General features: G+C 51.4%; 4 protein-coding genes across 7 annotated transcripts; 1 reads left to right on the top strand and 3 right to left on the bottom strand.

Moving 5' to 3' along the window:
• Window positions 1-1,677: 1,677 nt before the first annotated feature.
• On the bottom strand, window positions 1,678-3,974 carry tmem127 (transmembrane protein 127). Of its 4 annotated transcripts, none has more exons than XM_003977396.3 (4): window positions 3,864-3,974; window positions 3,224-3,508; window positions 2,986-3,150; window positions 1,678-2,913 (listed from the first exon to the last, which is right to left on the bottom strand). In XM_003977396.3, exons 2-4 carry the CDS (start codon window positions 3,459-3,461, stop codon window positions 2,603-2,605), a joined length of 714 nt encoding a protein of 237 aa, XP_003977445.1. In that variant the 5' UTR covers window positions 3,462-3,508; window positions 3,864-3,974; the 3' UTR covers window positions 1,678-2,602. The 4 variants fall into 4 exon arrangements, with proteins under 4 accessions (XP_003977445.1, XP_011616855.1, XP_011616857.1 ...); XM_011618553.2 differs by having other exon boundaries at window positions 3,795-3,915; XM_011618555.2 differs by lacking the exon at window positions 3,864-3,974 and adding an exon at window positions 3,594-3,857.
• A 147-nt stretch (window positions 3,975-4,121) lies between these two features.
• ciao1 (cytosolic iron-sulfur assembly component 1) lies at window positions 4,122-6,081 on the top strand. The gene is made up of 7 exons (XM_003977406.3): window positions 4,122-4,508; window positions 4,745-4,893; window positions 4,967-5,078; window positions 5,154-5,242; window positions 5,310-5,511; window positions 5,592-5,658; window positions 5,733-6,081. The coding sequence occupies exons 1-7, from the start codon at window positions 4,370-4,372 to the stop codon at window positions 5,965-5,967; spliced, it is 993 nt and encodes a 330-aa protein (XP_003977455.1). The 5' UTR covers window positions 4,122-4,369; the 3' UTR covers window positions 5,968-6,081.
• On the bottom strand, window positions 6,079-17,169 carry snrnp200 (small nuclear ribonucleoprotein 200 (U5)). The gene is made up of 44 exons (XM_003977397.3): window positions 17,125-17,169; window positions 16,728-16,891; window positions 16,207-16,378; window positions 15,930-16,122; window positions 15,765-15,820; window positions 15,591-15,689; window positions 15,323-15,475; window positions 15,155-15,254; window positions 14,938-15,074; window positions 14,784-14,861; window positions 14,473-14,646; window positions 14,241-14,378; window positions 14,004-14,159; window positions 13,746-13,916; window positions 13,464-13,657; window positions 13,255-13,378; window positions 12,820-12,969; window positions 12,495-12,737; window positions 12,223-12,411; window positions 11,948-12,145; window positions 11,714-11,866; window positions 11,551-11,631; window positions 11,370-11,453; window positions 11,179-11,285; window positions 10,969-11,087; window positions 10,741-10,895; window positions 10,475-10,664; window positions 10,228-10,401; window positions 9,979-10,139; window positions 9,658-9,885; window positions 9,378-9,569; window positions 9,118-9,296; window positions 8,847-8,998; window positions 8,618-8,726; window positions 8,433-8,541; window positions 8,162-8,351; window positions 7,908-8,072; window positions 7,633-7,754; window positions 7,411-7,554; window positions 7,156-7,332; window positions 6,914-7,074; window positions 6,736-6,817; window positions 6,564-6,656; window positions 6,079-6,469 (listed from the first exon to the last, which is right to left on the bottom strand). Exons 1-44 carry the CDS (start codon window positions 17,167-17,169, stop codon window positions 6,320-6,322), a joined length of 6,411 nt encoding a protein of 2,136 aa, XP_003977446.1. The 3' UTR covers window positions 6,079-6,319.
• Window positions 17,170-19,116: 1,947 nt separating this feature from the next.
• On the bottom strand, window positions 19,117-23,624 carry LOC101078573 (AN1-type zinc finger protein 5-like). The gene is made up of 6 exons (XM_003977398.3): window positions 23,395-23,624; window positions 21,610-21,771; window positions 21,429-21,531; window positions 21,268-21,350; window positions 20,923-21,051; window positions 19,117-20,836 (listed from the first exon to the last, which is right to left on the bottom strand). Exons 2-6 carry the CDS (start codon window positions 21,767-21,769, stop codon window positions 20,688-20,690), a joined length of 624 nt encoding a protein of 207 aa, XP_003977447.1. The 5' UTR covers window positions 21,770-21,771; window positions 23,395-23,624; the 3' UTR covers window positions 19,117-20,687.
• Window positions 23,625-25,259: the final 1,635 nt, after the last annotated feature.

The raw sequence follows: 25,259 nt of genomic DNA, 5'->3' as shown, positions 1-25,259 counted from the left end.
CCTCGACCCTCACGCCGTGTCCCCGTTCCATGCCGTCCCTTTCCCGGCTGCCCTCCCCAGGCCCGCGTCCCTCGCTCAGCACGCCAGTTTCCACCCTGCCGGGTTCCGCGGCGCCTCGCTGCCCGTCCGGCAGAGCCGAGGCCCGCTTCGCCGCTCTGCTTCAGGAGTACCGGCGAGCCCAGGAACGCTGCCCGGCCTCTGGCACCGGCTCGGACTCCGACTCCGGCTCAGCGCTGCTGTAGCAGCACCACGCGGTCCGTCCTCCTTCCCGCCCTCTCCGCCCTCCTTTTTTCCATCTGTCGCCTGTCTGCTTCCTTTTCTTGCCTGCTGGATCCGTGCACGCTCATTCCTGTGATCCTCAGTGTGTTCAGGCCTAGTTCTGACCCACCTTTTATCCTCCTCAGGTTGATCTCAAACGACGCCAAATATCAGTGTTCCTCGCCGGGCTGCGGCGGCGTGATGTCGGCGTGATGTCAGCGGGACCTCGGGGATCCTTTTCCTTCTCCTGCATTTGTTCCGTTCTGCTGAGGAGCGATTATTGATGACGATGCTTGTGCAGCTATTTTGATTTATTTCCAACCTTGACAATCAGGCACAAAAGGCCATTTTAGCTTTTCAGCGGCGAAGCATCAAGCTAGCAGGAAGCTCGGATTTGCTATTTTAGGGCCGTCGCATCAAAGTTTTCCTTTCTAATGAAGGGACGGCCGTGACAATGACAGCGCTGTCCACAGGAACCTGGACGTGCGTGTTGCTCAAAGCATTTGAACCCGTTTCCTCGTTACGTTCTGGCTGCTCGCCCGGTGTTTTTCCATGTTCTCTTCCATTCCCGCTGTGTTTACCTCACATGGCTTCCCAGCGTTTGTTCAAAGCGCACGAATGCTTTGATGTGCTTGGATGTGAATGAAGCCCACAGTTCTACTGCTGGATCTGTCTAATTTAATCAGATGATCGGTGGTACGTGAATCAGCTCAGGATTGTCTCTGGGACTAAATGACTGGCAGCAACATTAACTTTTGCCTTATTTTATTTCTGCGTAATATCCGAAACAAGCACTGGAATCAAAGCGAGCGGATATTAAACTGTTCTTTCCAGACGTTGAGCTCCTGAATATGTCTGTATATTTATTAGAGTTCTAATATGCAACACGTTTACACTTGACATCACTGATGTTGAAGCACCACTGTGAATATTTCATCTGGTTTTTGTATTTAAATTGGCTGCAATGAATTTTGTGCCCACTTGTTTGAGAAAGAAGATGAAATGAAATGTTTTTTTATCTCGACTGAGCAGAGATTTCATGTTTTTAGTCGTGCTTTGTACCGTTACTACACAATAAGCTGGAAGAAAATCACACGCGTGAACAGAGTTCCTGGTGGTTTTGTACAAAATGGAATGTTTTTATAAATGGACACCAGGTTGTTAATGTCATTTTTATGTTTGACATGAATAAATTGTTTTATTCAGAATGTTTAAGACTAAATGAATGGACGATCCTTTTCCCACGTTCTGATTGAGTGAGCGGCGTTCATCCTGCTCATGGTTGATATTAGAATATTCTTTACGAAGGTGTCGGGGAGACCAGAGTATCATGAGGACACGGACAGGAAACGCAGAAATACCCTCAAACGTCCAAAACTCCTCCCTGGAGACCATTTAGTGAAAGCAACTTGTGACAAATAGGAGACAAAATACAGCGTTTATTTTACTATGACCACTTACATATGTATAAATCCTTAATATTTACATACCGCCATTATGAAAATGAATTATAGCAACAGGGAAAGAAACAGCGCAAGGAAGGAAAGAGAAAAGACACAATCAACAAGTTACCACAGCAATTGAACTTTTCCTCCAAAGGCTCCGTCTGAAAGTGAGAAACTGTCACAAAGAACTCATGCAGAGGAAAAAAACGTACACGTTACACAGAAGAAGTTGTCTTTTGTACAAACCAGCTATGTACAGAAGCCACCCGGGGCTCCTGCTCGCCCGCGTCGCTCCATATGAAGACGGTTTTGTCTCACTACTCATCGTAGGAGACGGCGTTTGTCCTCGGGAGTTGAGGACAAATGCCGTCTCCAGCACAAACACGACCACGCACGACTAAACCAGCGTCTGATGGCTACAGAGCAAAAGCTGGAGGGACACAACACGGACAGCTAAACAATAAATAAGGTCTATTTCACATCATCAAAATGTCTAGAACCAGTGGGCCTGACGTTGGGATGGAGGGAAACTAAAATCATACACAGCAAACGACTCCGTCAACCGGACGCGTCGCCGCCGGCAACGCCACCTCCGACCGTCCGCGCCCTTCAACGGGAGCGGCCGCTGAAATGTTTTTGCTTCGCGAGTAAAAACCAGATCCTAAAAGCCATTTACAAGCGCCTCACTAATAACTTCGGCGGTGGGAGAAGCGAGATCTCCGCGTCCTCCGCCGCCACCGAAGCTTCCATGCATCCGGGCGCCGCCAGGAAAAGAGTTTGTGCACGCCGCGGTCATCAGGGGGCGCCATTGTGGAGATTTCCATTTCATAAGGGGGCAGCGTTTGATCATCAAGCCGTGCTGCGACAGAGAAGCAGGTCAGGAGGTCGCCGTGGCAACGCTAAGGCGTGTAGGCAGGCGGCGGCTGGAACTGATTGGCAATGTCATAATCGGCAGGGAAGGTCTCGCTGCTGTCCTCCATCTCCGAGAGCAGCTCCAGGGCCTGCTCCTCCTCCTCGGTGGGGTAGTGGCGCAGCAGGTTGGCGGCGGTGGCGAGGATGGACGCTCCGCCGGCCCCCGCCACGAGGTAGAAGCTGATGGCAAACGTGACGTATATGAGAGAGCCGTGGTACTTTTTGTGCTGCTGCTGCAGGGACAGGACGAGTTCCGAGGCCCAGTAGCAGAAACCGATGACCGTGGCACATTGGAGCACTGGGAAAGAGAGAGAAACGCCCTTTCAGCATTCGGGATTAGCGGAAACAGCGGACCGAGAGCGCGGCAGACCTGTGAGAATATGGGCAAACGCATATCTGCGGGTGATCTTTAAGGCAGGATGCTTGGGACCAAAGACGTCCAAGAGGAAGGCGGTGAGACTGCAGAGGATCCCCAGGAAGCAGAAGGCGGTGATCACCCTGAGCAGCAGGATGATCTGCGGGTTTAAGCAGTAATCTGGAAGGAGAACAACAGCGGGAACTTTAATCTCTGCCATCGCTTGTGCCGGGCTTTGTCCCGGGGCTTTTACCTTCCAGAAGTTTGGGGTCAATGTAGCCCAGGACGTCCGACACCCCCAGCTCTTGTCTTGGACAGGTCCCTCCATGGACGCGGAGCCAGGCCGGTTCGGCCAGGGCAGTGCAGAGGGCGGTGATGGACAGAGCACCGGGCAGGGCCGACACCAGGCTCCGCTCGGGCTGCTTGGGCAAAGAGGTGCCCCCTCTTCGCCTCCGAACCGCGGGGGCAGTAGAACCCGGTGGGGCGTACATGGTTCTGCGATCCTTTTATTCTCTTCTGGCTCCTCGTTATCGCGACACTGGGGCCAAAACACAATAGTCACCTTTAAACGCAGATGCGCAGGTTAATGACAACAGTTCCAGCGGCTCGGTCGACGCGCTAACCAACGTTTTGCTACGACGGTTGACCGTGAACGACCCTCTTTAATATGCGGAGGCGAAATCTCTGTCCGACGGGCTGACAATGGCCTTCGGGCCCGTTAGCTGAGCTGCTAGCCCCGAAACCAAAACCACACTCGGCCCAGTAACGTTGACTCTTGACAAAGCACACGTAATAACGGAGAAGCTAATAAGGGGTTAGCTCACCCGACGAGGAGAAATAAAGACACCCTCGCCACAGAAAACTCAACGACAAACAAAACAAAAGAAACTTACGCCCGCTTCCTCTAAAACACGGACTTCCTGAAACACTTCTTCGTGGGTTTTGTTGCAGTCTAAAAAGGACCAATACTCCACCTAGCGGCGAGGATATCGATCAATCTAATTTTTTAAACACCATTTAAAGTTTGAAATGAAAACCCTGAAAATCACTCAATAAACATGAAATATCATTCAATATTTTCCATGTACGTCCGGTTAAATGATAATAACGGCAGGGTGCTTAGCAACCAAGAGAAGAGGGGGACTCACACTCCCACAATGCACCGCGCCACCGCCTCAGCCAGTAAAGATGGCGACGTTTCCTTCACAGTTGTGTCGCTGAAGTTTTCTACTTTTTCTACTTTTCGTACTTTGTGTCGACGTCGTTGATCTTTTCCCGTCAGACACCTTAACGAGCTCTGGGCTCTCGGTGGGTGTTTCCGGTCGTTGTTGGCGTTTATTGTTGTAACGGCGGCTGTGACAGCGGTGCACGTCTGCGTTTGCTCCACGGTGGATCAGATATGAAGGAGACTTTGTCCTCGGTCCAGAAACTCAGCGCCCACCCGGACTCTCGCTGTTGGTCCGTCCGGTGGAACCCGGCAGGAACGTTGCTCGCCTCGTGTGGAGGCGACAAGACCGTCCGGATCTGGGGGCGAGAAGGTGAGCAGCCATTAACGCAGGCCGCGGCCTCCATCTGGGTGTTTATGTCCCACAGCTCCATCACCTCTTCTTTAAACCCCTCTTGTTCCAAATTATTCAGTACCTTTGGTCAAGTAGAGGATGGGCCTCCTGGTTCTGCTCCACAGGAAGGGTCTTCTGTGAAAAGTTAGCTAGAAAGTGACAGTAAAGGAGGGTCAGAGGAAATGATCATCATGATAACGCTTGTCCTGTGTCAGGTGGCTCCTGGACATGCAAAGGTGTCCTTCAGGATGGACACCAGCGCACGGTGAGGAAAGTGGCCTGGTCTCCCTGTGGGAACTACCTGGCCTCCGCCAGCTTCGATGCAACCACGTGCATCTGGAAGAAGAAGAACGACGATTTCGAGGTGAGATTAATCCTAATTTCGGAATGCGCCCGACTTTTGTAGCCGCCTGTCCAAAGTTCTGCTTTTCTCGTAGAGTTTGACCGTGCTGGAAGGTCACGAGAATGAGGTCAAATGCGTGGCGTGGGCGCCGTCCGGGAATCTGTTGGCGACGTGCAGCCGAGACAAGAGCGTCTGGATTTGGGAAGGTGGGTTTAATATTCCTGTCAACGCTCCGGCCCCCTGAGTGAGAGCTGACGTGCGTCTTCCCTCGTTTGCTCCAGTGGACGAAGAGGATGATTACGAGTGCGTCACTGTTATAAACTCTCACACGCAAGATGTCAAACACGTGGCGTGGCACCCTAACCAGGAGGTAGGTCGGCCCCGCTCCCGCTCGCCAGATGCTTCTCCCGCTCTTCTAACCCTCCTCTTGCTTCCAGCTGCTGGCATCAGCCAGCTATGACAACAACATCTGCGTCTACAAAGAAGAGGACGATGACTGGGAGTGTTGCGCCACGCTGAAGGGACACACGTCCACCGTGTGGAGTCTGTGTTTCGATGCAGCAGGACGGCGGCTGGCCTCCTGCAGCGACGACTGCACGGTGAAAATCTGGAAGGAAGATCCCAGCCAGAGCACGCAGGGTGACGGATAATAAACACGAGCTCTTATTAAACCTTTAGCGGAGACGTGTTTCAACAATTTTTCTCTCCCTTTTTGACAGATTTGTCTTGGAAATGTGTTTGCACTCTGTCCGGGTATCACGGACGGACGGTTTATGACGTGGACTGGTGAGACCCGTCCGTCAGACTGCATATTCTGGTCAGAATCCCCGTCACCACGTGGTCAACTCTGGGTGTTGCAGGTGCGCGCGGACCGGTGCCCTGGCTACCGCCTGTGGCGACGACGGCGTGCGGGTGTTCAAGGAGGAAGATGGCAGCGACCCCGAGCAGCCCGTGTTCTGTCTGGCTGCTCAGGTGACCAGAGCTCATGGTCAGGACGTCAACTGCGTCAGCTGGAACCCGAAGGAGGCGGGACTGCTGGCGTCCTGCAGCGACGACGGGGAGATCGGCATCTGGCAGTTCCACGAAGAACAGTGACCCACTCGGGCGGGTCATTGTGGGAGCCCTGGACGCGTCTCAACAGACTCGCTTTGACAGCACATTTCCACTGAAACATAACTTCTCATTTTATGATTAAAAAAGACACAATTCTTTCAGTTGTCTTTATTGCAAAAAATAGTTCAGACACCGGTGCAGCATCCTAAAAACAGCGCTACACATTTAATGTGTAAATCCAACAAAAACAAAACAGAGACGTCTGATCCTGATACGCGAGTCGATGAGCGACTTCTCATTTGAGTCGGGGGATAAAAGATGCGCAACACAAAGGACATCAAAGGCTGAATATCTACAGGCGAGGAGGCGTGGTTTGCACATCAAAGCCAGGAGCTCAGTCTGAATCGCTGTCTCCGTCACTGTCCGCCTCCTTCACGTCGACGCCGAACTTGTACTCCTGGTCACAGCCCATGTAGGCGTCGCTCATGAAGTACAGCGTGTAGTTGTGGATGCCCATGGCCGGAGCAACAAAGTCCAGTTTCACCTACAGAGGGGTGGGGAAGGGGGGGGGGGGGCAACAGATGTGAAACAAGAGCCAGGCTAAAGAGCACTAATCACAGCGGACCCCCGTCACCCACCTTTGCTTTCTGCTGCAGCGTCAGCCTCTTGATGGAGATCAGGCTGTTGGACTTGGGGTCTCCGATCACCACCCACCAACCCTCCTCACGTTTCTGCAGGGCGGACAACAGTCAAACGTCAGTGTCGGTCCTCGTTACCTGCCAGGAACCGAGCTCCTCCATCCACCATTACCTGTGGGAACAGCGGTGCTATGACGGGCCCGGTCACCTCCTCCTCCCTCTCCAACTGAACCTGAACCAGGACCGGACTCCCGCTGTGAGGAGACCCAAAGATAACGAGCGGTCAGAGTGTGCAGCGGAGGTGAAGGTGCTTGTACCAACAGGCCAGTGGGACGGACGGACGGACGCACCTCTTGATGTTGTCCTTCTCCGCCACCTCATAGGACAGTTCAATGTTGGGGTATCTGTTGCAGAAGCGAGCCACGTCGGCCATCTGCACGTCCGACAGCTGCAGCAGCGCCGATCTGTCTTCGTCCTCCATCTCCATGATGTCAAAGATGCTCTCCACCCCCTGAGCGGGAGCAAGAAACCAACTGCTCCTCACCTGTTTCAACATGCTTCAACTTTAAGAGGGAGGAAAAGCCCCCGCTACCTTGTCGGTGCAGCGCTTGATGTGCTCCGAGGTGAAGAAGGGCAGCTGTTTGAGGTAGGAGTCCTTGGACCACATGGCCTGGGTGACCATCTGAGCCAGCTCCATGGCCGCCAGCGCAGGACTCAGCCAGCCGTTACTGGACAGGACATCGACGCAGGCTTGGATCAGACGCACGGCCTGCAGACACAGTTAGAGGTCAAGGGAAACCCGGTCGTGAAGCTCCTGCACCTTCAAACCATCATCACGCATCTGCACCTTGCTCAGGATCTCCTCGGTGTCGGACTGCAGCTCGGCGCTCAGCTGCATCCTGGACAGGTGCGCCTGCAGCAGGAGGTTGGTCTTCACGTGGGGGTCGTTGAACTTGGGGTTGTTCAGTTTGTGGGGAACCTTCTGCGCCAGCTGGAGGACGAGCAGACGACTTCAAACGACTCGTTTCACAAAAAGGTGATGGAAGAGATCAGGAGCGACTGTTCCCACCTGACGCAGAAGCGTGTCCTCGTGGTGTCTGATGGGAATGTTCTTGTACTCGGCGGCGTTGGAGATGATTTCAATTAAGCCGCGGATCTTGGTCTTGGCATTCAGGGACATGCTGAACAACTCTGAGGAGCACATACGGACACACAACCGGGTCATTGGTGGCTAATCACCAGTGGAACACGAGCAGCAGATGCTACTTTTCTATCTGGATCGACCAAACGGCTCGTTAGGCCTTCGTTAAAATGTTCGCCAGGCGGACAAACGAAGCAACCAACCGATGGTGGTGTAGTTGATGTAGTAGTAGGCAGCGATCATGCCCAGATTGAGCGGAGCCACGTCCATCTCGTCCTCTATGCTGATGCACTTGGACTGCTCCAGGTCGTGCAACGTGGTTTCCACCAGCTCAGACAGGTGGTCCGACAGGTGACGGTGGGACATCCCTGGAGATTTAAAACACAGAAGCCGTTGCAGACGCCTCCTCCTCAACACACGCCGACGTGGGACCCGTTCGCCATCCATCGAGACTCACCTTGCAGGTTGTAGTAGTTGGGGTTCTGAGTCATCCGGCGGTAGAGGAACGTCCACGTCAGGTAGTCCACAGCGTCCTGCTTGTTCTCCACAGTTTTGGTGACGATCTCGGCATTGAAGTGGTCGTGGAGGCAGTGGTCCAGGTGGGACTCCACCGGCAGCGGCTCATACAGGAACTTCTTGAAGAAGTCCTATAACGGAAAGAGGAGGCGCGGTTTTGGAGCGTTCCTCCGATTCTCCTGGATTGGGACAACTGAAACGGCCATGGCTACCTTCTTGGAGCCCTGACACATGATGACGCAGCGTCCCTCATCGTCTTGCATGGGCCTGTTGGCCCTGCCCACCATCTGAAGGATGTCGTAAATGGGGTAGTCCACGTAGCTGGGAAGAAACGACGGCAAGCGCGTTACAAACCTGCTACGCCACGTTTAGTCCACAAAAAACCCAAAATACTTACGAATGAATTTTGCCATTGTAGTACTGGGTGTCCATGACGATGACGAGGTGCGCTGAGATGTTGATCCCCCAGCAGAGCGAGCGAGAGGCCACGACCACCTGAACAGCTCCTGTTATCACAGAACACAATCGAGCAGCAGGTCAGTCAGCAGGACTGGGCCGGAGGTCAGAGGTCTCCAGGGCGCCGCCCTCCCTCGAGGGCCGGCGACCAGGAAAGGCTTCCTCCATACCCGAGTTGAAGAGCTGCTCCACGATTCTGCGCTCGGTTGCGGAGAGGCCCTCGTGCAGGTAACCCACGCCGTTGGCCAGCGTCTCCTTCAGGGTGGAGTCGTTGAGTTTCTCCAGAAATGGAGCCAGGTCTTTCTCGGTACAATGCAAGAACCTGCCAAAACGAGCTTTTGTTCATGGCCGGGGTAAAAAAAAAAGAAGAACTCGCCCAGCTTACGTCAAGACCGAGCCGTTCATTAGAACAGAGGTGACGAAACACGCGTCATGACTGACCTCTGAGGAACCACATCGGCAGCGCAGAAGGTCAGGATGTCTATGGCGGTGAGCCGGGTCTGGCGGCGGGACGGCACGAACACAACCGCCGGTTTGGAGGGAGAGTGCTTCATGATGGCGTGGTACACTGGTTTGGCCATGGACAGCAGGCGCGTCTGAGTGTGGCTCACGTTGAAGCCCTACGGGAGGAAGAGGGGGAAGCCGTGGTGAGAACGCTGCCCTCACATGGAAGGAAGGAAGGTCCCGCTGTCCTCACACACCTGGATGTGCAGCTCCAGAGGCACCGGCCTCACGTTGGGGTGGAAGTTGAACGTGGCCGTGGTGCTGCAGCCAAGCCAGTGGGCCACGTCTTTGGCATTGGACAGAGAGGAGCTGAGGGCCACGATGCGGATGGGACGCTCGATCTGTGAGGAGATGTACCTCATCCTGGAGCAGATGACCTCCAACACAGGCTGAGAGACAGAGGTCAGAGACGTGAGCGTCGTAGGGGGAGAAGACACACCGATGAGCATGAGCACAAACATTTGAAGGCATATTTACTCCGTTTTCTCCTCCAATCAGGTGGGCCTCGTCCACAATGAAAAGGCTGACGTTCTGGACGTTCTTCCTCTGCTTCCAGCGTCGAGACAGTATGTCCCATTTATCGGGGGTGCTGACAATGATGTCACCTTTCCCCAGGAGCTTCAGATCCGTGCTGGTTTCCCCAGTCAGCAGCACCACCTTCTTGTTCAGGATGTCTTGGAACTTCTGATGCCAGTCGACAAACACCTGACGGGCAGCAAAATATCACAGGGGGGTTTAAAACGAGCCCACGGCATCAACCAAAGCTCGGTGCCCACTTCCAGCCTCTCCGTGAGGTACCTGCTCCGCCAGAGCTTCCATTGGAGTAATGTAGATGCAGCGTCCCTCGGCGTTGTGCAGCAGCATCCTCAGAATAGCAAACTCTGCGCAGATGGTCTTCCCACTGCCGTTTGGAGCCCCGACAAACACGTTGTCATCACTGTTGTAGACGGCATTGAAGACTAAAGGAGCAGATGGAACACACAATGAAACACACAATGAGACACACAATGGTCCACTTGTTTGATGCAGCCCTGTCTGACTGGGTACCTTGTGTCTGAATGGGGTTGAAGAAGGGGAACTTGTTCTGGTAGACGGCCTCAAAGGCCGAGTTCCTGAGTGCGGTGACAGGCAACGGCTGCAGGTCCAGCAGCTCAGTAGGCGGTGGGTACTTCTCGGGAAGGATCAGGTGACGGAAGGAGACAGGAAGTTGAGTCTCGCAGGCTAAAAGAAAGGGTTGACAGGTTTGAGTGCTTCCGTAGAGTCCATACGGAGGTTCTTCTGACAGGGAACTCACAGAGCCATCGGTCCGAGACGACACGGATGAAGTACTGCGGAGGCAGAGGCTCAAACACCGGGACAAAGAAGGTCACCAGGTGCTCATCCTGGGCGTACTTGGCTTTGAGCAGGAAGTACTCGTGGTGGAGGATGACCTCGCTGTCCACGTCCTCAACCAGGATCCAGAAAGCTTCGGAAGATCCGTGAATCTACAAGAGGAAGATGGAGCAGAATGAGAAGCTAAAAACAGGTTCCCCGCAGCGCTTTGTGAGTCTAATTTCCCACCTTATCGTCCCACTGGAAGTCCGGGGTGATCGTGAGCTCCACTTTCAATGTGGAGCGCGTGATGGGCTGCAGGTGCACGGCCAGGTCCAGTTTGGGGAACTGGTGCACATACTTGTGGATGGTCTTGCCCATTTTTGGCATTCGGATGAGCTCGCCTGACAAGAAGGTGAATTTTGCTAAGTCTTTGGGCTGATCTCAGGGGGGGAATGTTCCAGGAAGACAACTCACCGATCTCATTATGATTTAGGTCATAGAGGCGCTCGAAGGGGAAGTTCTTCTTCTCGATCTTCTTGATCACCTCCTCCGGGAGCTTCTTGAACTGTCGCAGCGGGGACATTGACTGCCACCTGTGGAAGCCATGGACACAGAAATGAACCCTCTCCCAGGAGCAAAGCTCAGCACAGGCTTCTGACACCCAGAGAAGAATGAGACGCCTACATTCTCTTGTCGATCATCTTGCAAAGATTCATGGTCTTGTCCGTCAGCTGAGCCCATCCTCTGCTGAGGACGATCTCAAATATGGCTCGCATCAGTCTCCCGGCGCTCTGGAAAAAGCAACAGCATTGCTCCCATTGTAATTAGGGTTGGAGAAAGAGTCTTAATTTGGATATAAAGCATTTCCAAGTTACCTGTGTAACATACACCATGTCGGCCATCAGGGCAAAGCCTTCCAGTTTGAGCTGGGAGATGTACGCCTGCAGCAACACGTTGATCTAAGAGAGAACATTTTAGAACAGTTAAAGCCCGTTTCTATGAAGTGAAACGCACCAAAGCAGTCAGTGAAAACCAAATGTTGTGCTGGATTCTGACCTTTGCACTGGGCTCTTCAATGCTTTCTTTCACCGGTATCGGCACTCTTTCCAGCAGTTTCTGCAGCTCCAGCTTCTCCTCCTAAGACACATTTCAGGAGTTAAATGCGTCTTATGTCAGCTACAGCTGCATGCTGAACGTCTGATAAGCTGCATAAGATTACCTCTCTCACAGTGATGTTTCTAAACTCAGAGGAAAGTGAGAAGACTCTGAAGAGCTCGATCTCACTGAGCGTGGGCTTCAGCAGCTGGTTGTAGGTTTGAATGGAGTCGTGAGTGACGTAAAAGTGACTGGCGATGCGGCCCAGGTCTGTAACCTGCGGGTTAGGGTCAAGTTATTGTTACTTTACAGTGTTTTCATTGGAAAACGATGGTATCAGAGGATAACAGGTGCGAACCTGGAAGCTGCCAGTCCTCTTGTCGTATTTTATGAGGTTGTTCTTGTCCAGGACGCTGGACGCGGTGTGCACCAGGTCCAGCCTGCGTCGCTCCAGCAGGGGGTCTGAACTCCGGTCGTCGTGGGAGACGGCATACAGCGTTGGGTTCCGGAGCATCCGCACATACAGGTAGGTGTAGCCAAGCCAATTCACGGCGTCCTGACAAACACACACCAGGTTTCCATGATGCTTGAAAGCGATGTGGTCCTGACGCAGTCAAAGAGAAGCGCTCCTACCTTTGCGTTCTGCACATTACCCAGCACGACCTCGGCGTTGAGCATGTCCGGCAGCTTGCTGACCATCTGACTCTCGATGGGCAGCTGCTGATTGAGGAGGGACAGGTAGTACTGCAGTTCTGCGTGGGACGTGATCAGGATGCCCTCGCCCTTGGTATCATACTGGGGACGCCCAGCTCGACCCAGCATCTGAAATGCAGCAAAATTTGCATTTGTGTTGAAGCCAAGAGGAATTTCACGTCTCACGTACATAAAGCGCTGTTGAGACTCACCTGGAGGATGTCCAGAGCTCCCAGTTCAGTCCATCGGCCTTTCTCTGGACTGTACACCTGTGTGCCTTTGATGATAACGGTGTGTGCTGGCAGGTTGACCCCCCAGGCCAGAGTCGCCGTGGACACCAGAACCTGGATGTGCTTGTCAGCAAACAGATCCTCAACCAGCGTCCGGTCGACTCTGGTCATGCCAGCGTGGTGTATCGCGAAGCCATAAGGCAGCAAATCCTTGAGCTCCAGGTTCTAAAAAAAATAAATCAGATTAGCCAAAATCCAGCCACCAGGACTGTGCGGTCACTCGTGGGGTCACTCCAGGGTCACCCACCTTGCACTGCTCAGCCTCAGTTCGTAAGACTTCGGTGGACGCTGAACCTTCTCTGAGGAACAGGCCCAGGGTGTCCTTCTCCAAACACATGTCTCTTATAGCTCTGGCGGTTTTCCCCGTTTCCTTTCTGGAGTGGACAAAAACCAACACCTGGTGGAGACAAGAGTCAAGTTGGTGAGGAACAGCTGATGGAAGCAATGAGATTCTAATTTCATATCGAGGCTTCCCAGTAGGATTCTAGTGGATCGGAAGGACTTCTGGAGTCAGGTTTAACTGCAGATGTTTCACGCTGCAGCCCAACTCCTCTGACTCCACCCATCCAGGGGATTCAAACACACGACCTTCTTGCTGTGATGGGATTGACCACTGCACCACGCTACCACCCCTCTTCTCAGTCTCTTTACACCCAACTTGAGGATCATTCCTTAAACTCACCTGGTTTTTACCAGCATGTTCCATTATTTTCTCATAAACGATCTCATTCATGATCTGGAAACGCTTGATGGCTTTCTTCTCGGTGATCCCCACATACGTCTGCTCCAGAGGGACGGGGCGGAAACTACAAAAGGGGAAAAGCGACACGAGAGGGTCACGTTGGTCTAAAACCAAGCTCCCGTGTTACTGTTGCCATGTGAAGGCGGCACCTGTTATCAAAGTAGAACAATCCCTTGGCAGGGTCCACACGCAGGCAGGTAGCCACATCCTCGTAGTTGGGCAGGGTGGCGCTGAGGCCCAGCAGACGCACGTCCTCCTGCGTCAGCTCCACATTACGGATGGTCCTCGCCACCAGAGATTCCAACACGGGCCCACGGTCATCGTGCAACAAGTGGATTTCATCCTGCAAAATGAGTTCACCGCATCAGAAACGATTTTTCTCGTTTCGTGATCTTCTCAGAAACGTCGCCGAGGGTTGAAGGAGGACTTACGATGATGATGAGCCGCACGAGCTGAGTGTAGGTCCGCTCCCCGCCTTTCCGTGTGATGATGTCCCACTTCTCAGGGGTGCAGACGATAATCTGCGTGGCGTTAATCTCCTCCTTACAGAGCTGGTGGTCTCCAGTCAGCTCAGACACTGTGATGCCATAACTTGCCAGACGCTAAATTTAAAAAAAACAACCATAACTCCAACACACTAGATCACCGACATGAGTTCAATTCCGACCGACCGGTGCGGCGCTGCTCACCTTACTAAAGCTCCCCACCATCTCCTGTACGAGGGAGCGCATGGGTGCAATATAGATGATTTTAAAATCATCTATATTGATGGTTCCGTCCATGTTTATATGCTTCCCGATTTCTCTCAGCATTGCCATTAATGCAACGTTGGTCTTACCGGCTCCCTGCACACAAAAGAATCACAACATTCAACAAAAACGACTTGACACCACGACCGTGCCTCAGTTCCCACGTGTCCTGCTTACCGTAGGTGCACAAATCAGTAGGTTCTCATCCGTCTCCATTGTGGTCTTGAACAGCTTGCTCTGGATGCGATTCAGGGTTTTGAACCCCTCGAACGCAGCCTGCGCGTACTTGGGCAACTTGTCGATCCCAACAAGCACCTGAAGGCACAATAGTGATCAATGGCCACGTCTACACTGTGCACTGACCATTATTTGCTGTGTTCTTTAGCTAAAAGGCAGCAATTCAACAAACCTCATTTTCTGCAAAAGGTTTGGCTTTGAGCGCCGGTACGTGGACCTCTTCGTAACCTTTACGCTGTTTACGGAATGACCCATCCGGCAGCTGGCAGCGCTTATTGGCCATAAAATGGCTTCCCTGAGTGAAGGCCAGGTCATCGAGATCGAGCAGCTGCCGTGGTGCCACCGCCTGAGACAGAGGGGGGAAACAACGTAAGCTTGCTAACATCCGCACGCGATTAGCAACACCCTTGATCTTTCTACTTTTGTTTTTTAATTCAGTGTTGCCGTGCACATTCTTTGTGTGTGATTATTGTCACTAGTCACCTCTCCGTGATCCATGTCCATCGATTCCAAGTCATCAACGCGAGACTTCCTCACCCGCTCCCTGCGAGATCTCTCCTCCTACCAACACAACCTACCATGAACAACAGACATCGCCGCCACATTTTTACTGATAAACCGAAACACAAGCGCTTACACGAATGATATCCTCTTTCTCCGTCTCCTGAAGCTGGTAAAGGATCTTTGACAGCTCTGGATCCGACTCCATCTTCCCGGTGATTCGTTCCTTTTCCGCCTCGCTCTGAGCACTCGCCAGCATGGTGCAATACTGGACTGTGTGACAAAAAAACCCAAAAAAAACCATTCGCATCATGGCAGTAAAAGGACTCAATCCCAGTCTAACGGCAACTCACTCATGCGTCGGTGCTGACGGAGAATTTTGATGAAATCAAAGTTGTTGAAGCCCAAAAGCAACACCAGCTGGTTCTCACATTCCCTGTCATCACTGGTGGTCTGTTGAACAATGAAAGATTAGCTATATAATACGCACACGAGAGTTTGATTAAAAAGGACAGAAATACCTTCAGGATCTCCAAAACCTCATCGGCTTTCTTTTGGGACACAATGGCATCGTCATAGAAACGACTGAGCTGACGCTGGAGCCAGAAAGCGTCGATGTCTCGAGGATGTAGATCTTTCTTCTTCACAGTCATCACGTCACCGGTGACACCGAGCTACGGCAGCAGGAATCAGAGCAATAAGCTAAAACAATAGATCCAATCTGTGGCGCAGCCTTAAAAAGCTGTATTTTAACGTCACAATTTAAAAGGAAATCCTGTTTGCACTCACGTTGGCCGTGAGAGTGCAGCCCACATTTGCCTCCTCTCCTTCACTATCCTCATCCGAGTGTTTGTCACGGACCTCTCCAAACAAGTCCTCATCTCCCTCCTTATAACAAGGGGAAAACACGTGTGACAGTGGCGCCACCATAGAATATATGTGTGTTTATAATAGAAAACTCACCTCTTCGTCCGACTCAAACTGGACATTCACACCGTAGGTTTCATCAATGTTGTCATCTACAGTTCACAAAAACATGTTTTTAAAGGAATGTTTGGAGCCCGTTGGTCATGCCTTAATTCCGACCGTTTCTATTCATTCCGCGGTTTTTTTCTGCTGTGCACTCACCCATGTTCTGTAGATCCTTGTCCCCTCCGTAGTCTGTGATCTTCTTGCCCAAATTAACCAACACATGGTAACGTGTGTCATCAGCTGGACCAAGAAGTTGCTCGACCTCTCGTCGTCTTTCCTTGTCTCTCATTTTATCATTCTTTAGCACTGCCAATACTTCATCAGCTGCTCCACACAGGATATCCCGAGGCTGATAACAATCAGTGATAAATAATTCGGGCCTACATCATTTTATATTGTACAATGAACGAAAAGCATGAAAAATGTTTCTCACCTGATCTCCTAAAGCGGCATGGATAAAGCTAAGCAGCACTTCATACGTCTCTCTGGTCTCCTTAGTTTTAGGCTTGTACACGATGCCCACCATGTCATCAATCCCTTCTGACAGAAGTGTAAAGCCCTTCATTTTATTAATATCATGCCTGTCTTCATCTCTTTTCCGCCTCCTACACAAGAAAACAATGGAAACAAGGATCACGTGAAATGAAGAAAATCGTATTAAAACACAAACTGATCGATCAATTAATCACCATTCGAAAAAGAATCAAAATTAGTAAACTGCGCCTGCTTTTAAAGGCTTGTGTGTTTTCTGTAATTAGGGGTAATTTCAGTTTTTGGTGTTCGGCAGTATTAAGGAAACAAGCAAACAGTCAGAACACACTATAGAAAATCTGAATAACAGCATAAGCAAAATAGGAGCATATGTATCGTTTATTGTTGTACATCATAATGTGAAACTATACCAATATACTTGTATAAAATGTGTAAACAACTAGTTGGAAAGAGGCTACTGACTTGTCTCGACGTTCCTCCAGCTTTTGAGGCTTGGTCCTCTGGGCTTTATCACCCATCTTGCTCCCTTCGAGCTTTCCCACCAGGGAAAGCACCTCTCCGGTGGGTTCATCTCTCCGTGTTCGGTCGATCAGAGACCGATCAGCTTGTAAGACCAAGTTCGAGTTCTAAACGTTCCGTAAGGAGACAATATTAGTTGACGTTCCATGAGGCTTCGGCTAATGCTAATTGCTAGCTAGATAAGTGGCTAGCTAAATCAGGATTAGCAATAGAAAATATATAAAGGTGATTTTAAATATGACTGAATATCTTAGATGATCATGTCTTCAATAGGCGGCGTGTAATGATCCATTAGTCCATGTGTGCTTGTTGTAAAGGGCTGAATTGTGTGCGTACTCACAGCTTTGTACTCGTACTGCAGGCTACGAGCGGTAACATCCGCCATGGTGCGAGTTCCGTCTTCTGAGTTTTAGCCTACTTTAACTCGCAGTGAACGAGCCACAGACTCCGGACATCCAAATATTTACCGCTACTCTGTAGCAATGTCAAGAAAGTGAGCACAATTTTGGATCTGTAAAAGATAAAATGTTTACAAAATGTCCGCGTTTCATTCAAGCAAACGCGTCTGCTCTACGTTACGAAGCAGCGCTGTCGCGAGCGCACAATAAACGGCACCTCGTTTCCGCTTCCGGGGTCAAAGTTTACATTTAGAACAGAGCATAAAATGACAGACGGCCCCCTATCGGCGGGGAGTAGCTATCTTTAAAAACCGATTTTTACGCATACGACTAGTCAACATATCGATGCGTGTTCGCCAGTAACTACGAGGTTCCGTTTCTGTATATTTAAATAATGTTTCATTTCCCCCCCAATGCAATATTATTTTGGACATTTCACAAAAAGCCACCAGAAAACGGAGCAGTGAATAAACGTCCCAAAAGGTAAACAGACACCAAACAGCCAAAAACCATAGCAGAATCTGCATCTCTGTTGAAATAATTAATAGTAAAAAATGGAATCCCTATAAATATGTTTGTTCCATGTAATACCGCAAATAACCACAGGCAGGTGCACGTGTCACATTGCTTGGACAGTAAATAGAAGAGTTCAGTCCCCAGAATAAATGACTTATTATTGAAGACTGCCAACTACAGAGTTCATGTCGAATTGATTAAGAATTCTAATACTAATGCAGTGTAGCAATGTTGTAATTGATATGAAAATGAACGGAAAAATGTTCCAGTTTCAAACACGTATTTGAACTTAGCTACGCTGCCCCACTGAAAAAGGAATAACTTTACCTTCAAATGTTTTTTGGGTTGTTTTTTTTGTCTCCAATGTGTGTCTTCAAGCTTTCACATTCAGACAGCAGAGATAACAGACTGGAGGTCAGTCTCGTGTAGCCAGCAGGAAATAATAGAGCCAGTTTAAACAATTGCCTCCACAGGAGGAGTCACATTTTATCCCCCAAATGCTACACTTGTGCAACATTATAGGGGAAAAGTAAACACACTGAATCAAGACAATGATTTTCACTGTCCACACTGTAATTTCAGTCCTCACGCAAGTGTAGCAACATTTTTCACATGCGCACACACACACAAATGCAGGATTCCGTCCATACATGTCATATTTGTGGTGTGTTGTTCTCTCCCTTTGCTTTAAGGAGATCTCAGCCTTAAGTCGAGGTGTTTGTTCCGTCTTTGCCCGCTCAGTGTCCAGCGTGATCTGTGCAGCTCCGTCAGGGACACGAGGACATCTCAGCTGTCCGAGCAGCTGTTGACGAGATGCCATCTGTGAACGCTCCGAGCTTCCAACAGCCGGCTGCGAAAACTGAAAAACATCGCACGGCTCCGCACATTCCGCTGCGTGTTCAGAGGTGGCCTAGCCAGAGCTTGACCGGGGTTCAGCGTTCATATAGACATACACGTTAATGGAGAAAAAGTGTCAGCCAGTATCAATATCTAGGGCTAATAATAGAGTCACAGCTTTCCTTTAAAGCCCATATGGACAAATTGTGTCACTCCAGGCTCACTCCTCTGCAGTCAGGTCAGCGAGGAGCCCCCAAATGTGGACAAAGTAATTGTATAGCAAGTGTGTGAATGTGTGTTTTGTGCCATATTGTACAGGTGCTGTGCGCTCTGTGCTCCCCCAACGCCAGCATCATTGTTACATCAGCGTCTCGTCACGTCTTTAACCACGTTTGTCTCCTTTTTTTAACCACCTGTTTTATGAAATTCTGTCGCCTTTCAAACGAACTGATGAGGATGGTGAGGGAGATTTGGGGTGTGTTGCTGCGTTAATGTGACGGCGCTGCAGAGGTCGTCCCGCTCACCCCCCTCCTAAATGACACCGTTATTGTTAGCGTTCCAGATATGCCAGTCGGTAGCTGGGTAATGTCTCTCTGTACAAGTTTATTTACACGATACTATTCTGTTGTAATGCTGGATAGCAAGATTATACGGAATACATAAATATCAACACATTTTTTTTGTTGTTTTTTTTTGTACAAATTTGCATATAACCAAGAATCAGAAAGGAACAAGAAGTTTGAAATATTACACAGTTGTCCTTAAAATAAAAACAAACACTCATCCTTACAGGGAACAAAGGGGAGGGGGTGACACACACACACACACACGCACGCGCACACACACACACAGGAAGTGTGCACATGCTCACAGATCTCTAGAACTAGACTCACAGAACAATAGCTGTTAGACGGATGAGAAGTTACAACAAATCTTGGTATATATTTCTCTTAAATCTAGCTCTGGCATGCTCCTGTTGTTCTGTAAACGTGTGCTGATGAAACCAGGTAGCTCCACAGACAGAAAGGAAACCAACGCGCCTGCCCCACTGTGCTCACCCGGAGTCGCGTGTGAAAGAGGAAAAGTCCCGATCTGCCACCTGCAGGGGCCCGTGCAGGGGCCCGTCCCAGCCGGAGGGGGCGGTTCACCACTAACATCTACAAAAAAGACCACCACACACACCTACGGTCAATTCAGAATCACCCGCCTATGGTCTTCCCAAAGTCCACCCAAAAGGCTCCCTGCAGGGTCAGCCTGGAGCTTGTTGCTAGGATACGACCGCCACCCTGAAAGTCACCATCACATACTCTCGATCCACAAAGGTGAACGACTGACGTCGGTACGGTAACGACGGAGGGGAACAAGCTGGTGAAGCAACAAAAGGCCAGAGTGTCTGACACACTGGTGCAGCCGGAGGCGGGCTTTGTCCCCCGCCATGCACGTGCACGTGCTCGTGCACGCCGAGGCCCTAAAATCCCCCCGCCACCCTTCCCGTCGCACGCCGCCCTCACAACTAAGCATTATGGGTACACGGGCAGGCTCGCTGGGGCATTCCTTGAATCCACCGAAGCTCCAGAAGAGGGTTAAGATGGCGGCTAGGATGGTCCTCCCACGCTGCTGGGGGGGGGGGGGGGGGTGAAGGCTGACGAGGAAAGAGAAGGGAAGACAACGCAGCTCACCGCGGCATCTGTGAGGTAGGTAAAGCCAGGAAAGACGGAGCGCCTTGTGCACGGCGGGGGAGTGGCGGCGTTCCCGCAACAGCGCGTCTCACCAGTGATTATCAGACATCGACGGCGTGCTCCCAAAAGCATCTAAAGACACGCCGAGGCCTCATCAACAAGCTCTGCCTCGTGTGGCAGATCGGAGCCCGGCCGGATCATCGGGAGCTGACAAGAGAGGTTCTTTAAAAAGAAAAAAGATGGGCGGCGAATCACACCACAGAGAGCAGGAGGAAACAAAGCAATAAAAGAAACTATAAATGAGGAAATGAATCATTTCTGCGTCTCAGACAGGATCGCTGCTATTTTCCTCCTTCCCCATCATCATCATCTTCTTCTTTTTGAGGTTGTAATTCTGTAAATCGAGTTCTTTCACACTCGTATTCCTAGTTCCTCGTTTCCTAGTTGTGGCCGCTTGTATCCCTCCCTCGGATCTATATTCTCTGGATCTTGTCCGCCACCACCACTGGGTTCTCCTTCCGGATCTTGGCGGCGGCGTCCGCCTTGTAGTCGTAGGGGCAGTTGTGCTTGTCTGAGTATCGGTGGATGCCGCAGAACAGGTTTCCACAGCGACAGTCGAACCCTGAAAGCAGAAAAACAACCCCCGGTCACAGCGAGGAGTGAACAGGAACAGGCTTTCCGGCACCACCAGAACCCCCCCCGGCTCACCTGTGAGGCCCACCCTCTTGCGGCACATGAAGCATCTGTTTTTTTTGGGTTTGGGGGTGTCGCCCTTTCCATCGTCACCGCTGGGGGAGGCTAGCGGGGCGGCGCTGGAGGCAGCGGGCTGGTTTACAACTGGCCGAGAGAGGAAAGGGGGCAGAATTAGTCACGGGTGCGTGTTCGAGTCTAAAGAGCCGGGCCTGAACCAGGACCCAGCGCCGAGGAAGCCTCCGCTCCCGGCGGAGACTGCGGGGCGGCGTATTTTTAAACCAGGCTATTTTTAGACGTTTGTGGAGGCTGAAACTAAGAGCAACAGTTGTGTTCGCTTCTGTTCGGAGGGGCGGGCTTTACCGGGTTCTAGGTGTTCCGCTTTGTCCTCTCTCGAAATGCTCATCTCTGTCATTTGCTGAGTCACAGGAAGAGATCCTTGAGTCCTGAAAGGGAGGAAGAGCCGCCGGTCAGCCAGCTGTTCACACAATCTCCGCCTTAAAGGAAAGCTGAGCACTCCTGACCTCGACATGTCTAGAGAGGACGAAGAGGAGCTCTCCACCTTGGCCAGGCTGGCTTCTAGTCTCTGGATGGCTGAAGCCTCTGAGGTAGGAGTGGCAGCGGAGCCTGAAACATTGGCAGGATTAATGCGGGGTGGGAGACCAGGGAGGAGGGGGAACGCCGCTCATCCGGAGCTGCTCTTACCCAGAGGGCTGAGGGGACTCATGCGGTCGCTGCTCTGCTGCCGGGTCAAGTGTTCCTTGTAGCACACCGAGCACATGCCGTTTGTTCTGGGGTTGCCGTAGAAACCACAACCGGTGGCGCAAAGCATGGGCACCGGGCTCTGGTTCGTCTCCTGGGCCATTGCTAGCAAGAGCGGAAGGGGACAGAATATTAGAACAGCAGGCAGCGATGACTGGAAGCGGAACCCGTCGGGTTGAGTCGATATTCCCATAAGAGCGAACGCAGCGCGGTCGTCAGCAGCGCCGGAACTTTGCGACAGCCCACACGAAACAACCTCGAGGAGAAACGTTTGCGGGGGAACAAAGCAGGTCAGCGAGGTGGCGCAATCGCCCGCTCCCTTCCTACGGCTCTTGCCACAAGAGGCATTTCGAAACTTCCTGCGTCACTCGGGGCCGAACGCGCTGACAAGCAGGACCGGTGCGTCAACAACCCGTCATCCGCACGCTCCGCCGCCACACAGCGTCGACGGGAAGCCCCGCGCCGTCACACAGCAGCTGTCGGCTGTGGTTGGCGTGGAGATCACATGTGCCGACGGTTCACTCAAGGTGGCTCCACCTCACCAGAGCATACAACCGTGGAGCTGCCCCCCCCCCCAACACACACACACACACACTCCTCCCCTGAGTGTTTACACCGCCGCCTCAAATAAACCTTCTCCTGGAAAAGCTCACACTGGCTCCTCACGTGTTGAGCTGCTGACACCTGAAAAGCGGCGGTCTGAAGGGCGTGGGCGGAGCGGCATTATTTATACCAGGAATGTATTATATATATATATATATATATATATATGTTCTCGGTGGTTCTGACAGTCGTGGCCGGGGGCAGAGGAGACGCTGACCTTCTGACACAAAAGCAGGGGCGACGGCGAGCGTCTCCACACGTGTTCACGCCTCCCACACCACCACAAACAGGACAGCAGAACTATTTTGCTTTATCTGTAGGCATAAACCACCAGAACGAATCAGATACTGGGGGGTGGGGGGGGTCCAGACGGGTCACAAAAACCACCTCACAAGGAAGGAAAGATGAGAAATGGGAGGCAGCCGGTGTGGCTGGCGTCTGATCCTTGGGCCGCCGAGGGACACGACCCGAAAGGGCTGATCTGATTCCTGCTGGTTGGTTCTAAGCTGGGAATAATTGCTCTGGAAGCTGCAGAACAATAAGGATCCATCAGGGCTGCAGAAAGACACAGTCCAGATCTGCTCTGGCTTCCCTTTGTTTCTCCTTTTCCTCCTTTGTCTACAACCTCTCCGTTTCCTGTCAAAACGACGCTCTTTAACTCCTTTCTAGCTCAGTTTCTATTGAAAACCGGCAGCCTGCGTTACATAATGGCTCTTAAGCACTTTAAAAGCCCAGATCGCCCCGAACAATCCGGTTTGGGGAGAAACTGGCTGCGGGTCGGTAGAAACCAGCTCGCTGTCTGCTTCTCGAGGTTTATTCTTATTATTTCTCTGGTTTCAGACAGAAATCCCCCCCCCCCCCCCCACCCCCAAATGAACCCCTAGAGACAGGAGCCAGCAGAGGCGTCCTCCCTCCCTTGTTTTTCCACTGAGCCAGACGGAGTCACGTTTGGAGGCTTGTGATGTTCCCAGCACGGAGGAGGAAGTGTCCTCAGACAAGCGGACACAACACGGCCGCCTCGGAGGCCGCATCGGCCGCCACCCCCGCACCGTCCCGCACCATCGCGACGAGCACCTCGCTATTTTAAACACGTCGTCTAAAGACACAAGGGTCCAAAATCATCACCTGATGGGAATCGGAGTTTCTGGCGAGCCGACGAAAGGGAAAAGTAGTCGTTTAGTCCAGGAAGGCGATTAAAAAAAATAAAAACCAGGTCCGTGTGTCGGCTCCGGCGGCGTCGCTGTCCTCCGTGTCAGGAAAGGTTAGCTGGGTGGATTCTCCCCGGGTCGCCCCCCGCCTCGCTCGGCTTCTTCTGCTCCTCGACTGTCCTTCTCCCCTGGATGACTGTTTGTTTCCTTCTTTGGGGAGGGGCGTGGCCGATGACGTCGCCGCTAATACCGCCCGCCGCCATTGGCTGACCGCGAGGCCCCTGGCTCGCGGCACGGCAGTGCCAGACGGTGGGGGCGGGGAGGAGACCGCGCCGCGCATGCGCACTGCCGGTGTTGCGTTATTACACTTCGCTTCGTCATCCACCCACAATGTCTACCTTTTATTCAGTTCATCGACGTGAATGGATAAAAATGATGACGCGACTGAATGAGATATGAGACGGGAAAAAACCTAATAAGAGCATTTGCCTGAAAGTGAAGCACACCCCAGTACTGTATCACAATATTATTGGTAAAAAAAAAGAGCTGTGGTGGAGCCAGTACTCTTCTGATGGCAGCCAGTACTCTTCTGATGGCACACACACACACACACACCTCAGACAGGATTTCGTCACGCCGCTGACATGGTGACTTCCTGTCATCACAAGATAAGATCAGCGGTCGCTTTGGTTGTGTGAGCCCGTTTTATGGCATCAATGAAGCCACTTTAAGAGGAAAGAACTTTAAGAGGTGTGCTGACCCAAGTCCTACTAGCAATAGCCTAGGAGACTCCAAAAGGTGTCTGAGCTCTTTCTATTAAACACAACCTCAAATTTGAGGGAAGAATGAGACGGAAAGTCTGTGACTTTTGCACTGTAAAAAAATAATATCCATCAGTTAATTCAGAAATAGGACCTAATGTCTTGGTCATGAAGCCCCTTTCACAACACCCACCTGGTCCAAAACACACTCTTTATCCTGTAATAGCCTGTGATATAAATGACTTCTCATGTCTGTGAATCAGCTGTGCAGGTCAGGGCTCTTCTATGGATTTGCTTGCTTTTGACTGCTGGAGTTGATATTGATACTCCTGCTGGAGCACAAAAACAGCTCATGGTGTCATTGAGAGTGGGAGATATTGAGCTCCTCATCAGGTGGCTGCTGGGGGTCACACGCTGCCGGGGGTCAACGAGGGCCGGGGCCACGTGTGGAGTGTGTTGTAAGCAGTAAAAGGTTGTTCCTCTCTTCAGGGATGTCTGTGTAAATTCTCAGTCATCCAGGTCATTGTATCCAAGGTAGTTTTCTCTGTCAGAACTGAAGAAGCCTTCTGGATAGAAGGCGAAACGTCTTCAAGAGAAGAAACCCAGTCCAGTTGACAGAGAAAACTACCTTGGGTCTCTTCAGGGATGTTCTTTTCCAGACAAAGGGGAATTCTTTGACTTCTCGCTCCAGAAGGTCGGTTAAAGGAGCAGAAACTTCAGGGATATCCTGAAAACATGTGGCTGACCAAACATGTTCCAACATATTCCTTTAACCATGCAGAGAAGGAAGACCAGCTCTTAGAGTGGGGGTGTGTGTGTTTGCTGTGGTGTTGTTTCAGGTAGGAGCGTTCCCGGGAATGTGCTGTCACTAGAGCAGATTCATGGGAAATCGATGACTCACAGTTCATGTGAAAGCAAAAAGGTTGTAGAATGTTTGGATCATGATCTAACGACGACCTAAATTACTTTGATTTGCCGGAAACATGGAGAATTTCTTACTTTCATCAAGTCAGAAATTTCTCTTTCTCTCTTATTTGATAACATTGCCCCCACCACATGCTGCTGCCACCCCCGTCTGTCC

The sequence above is a fragment of the Takifugu rubripes genome, chromosome 21, assembly GCF_901000725.2.
Source record: "Takifugu rubripes chromosome 21, fTakRub1.2, whole genome shotgun sequence".
NCBI lineage: Eukaryota > Metazoa > Chordata > Actinopteri > Tetraodontiformes > Tetraodontidae > Takifugu > Takifugu rubripes.
This window is presented reverse-complemented; position numbering and strand designations above follow the sequence as displayed.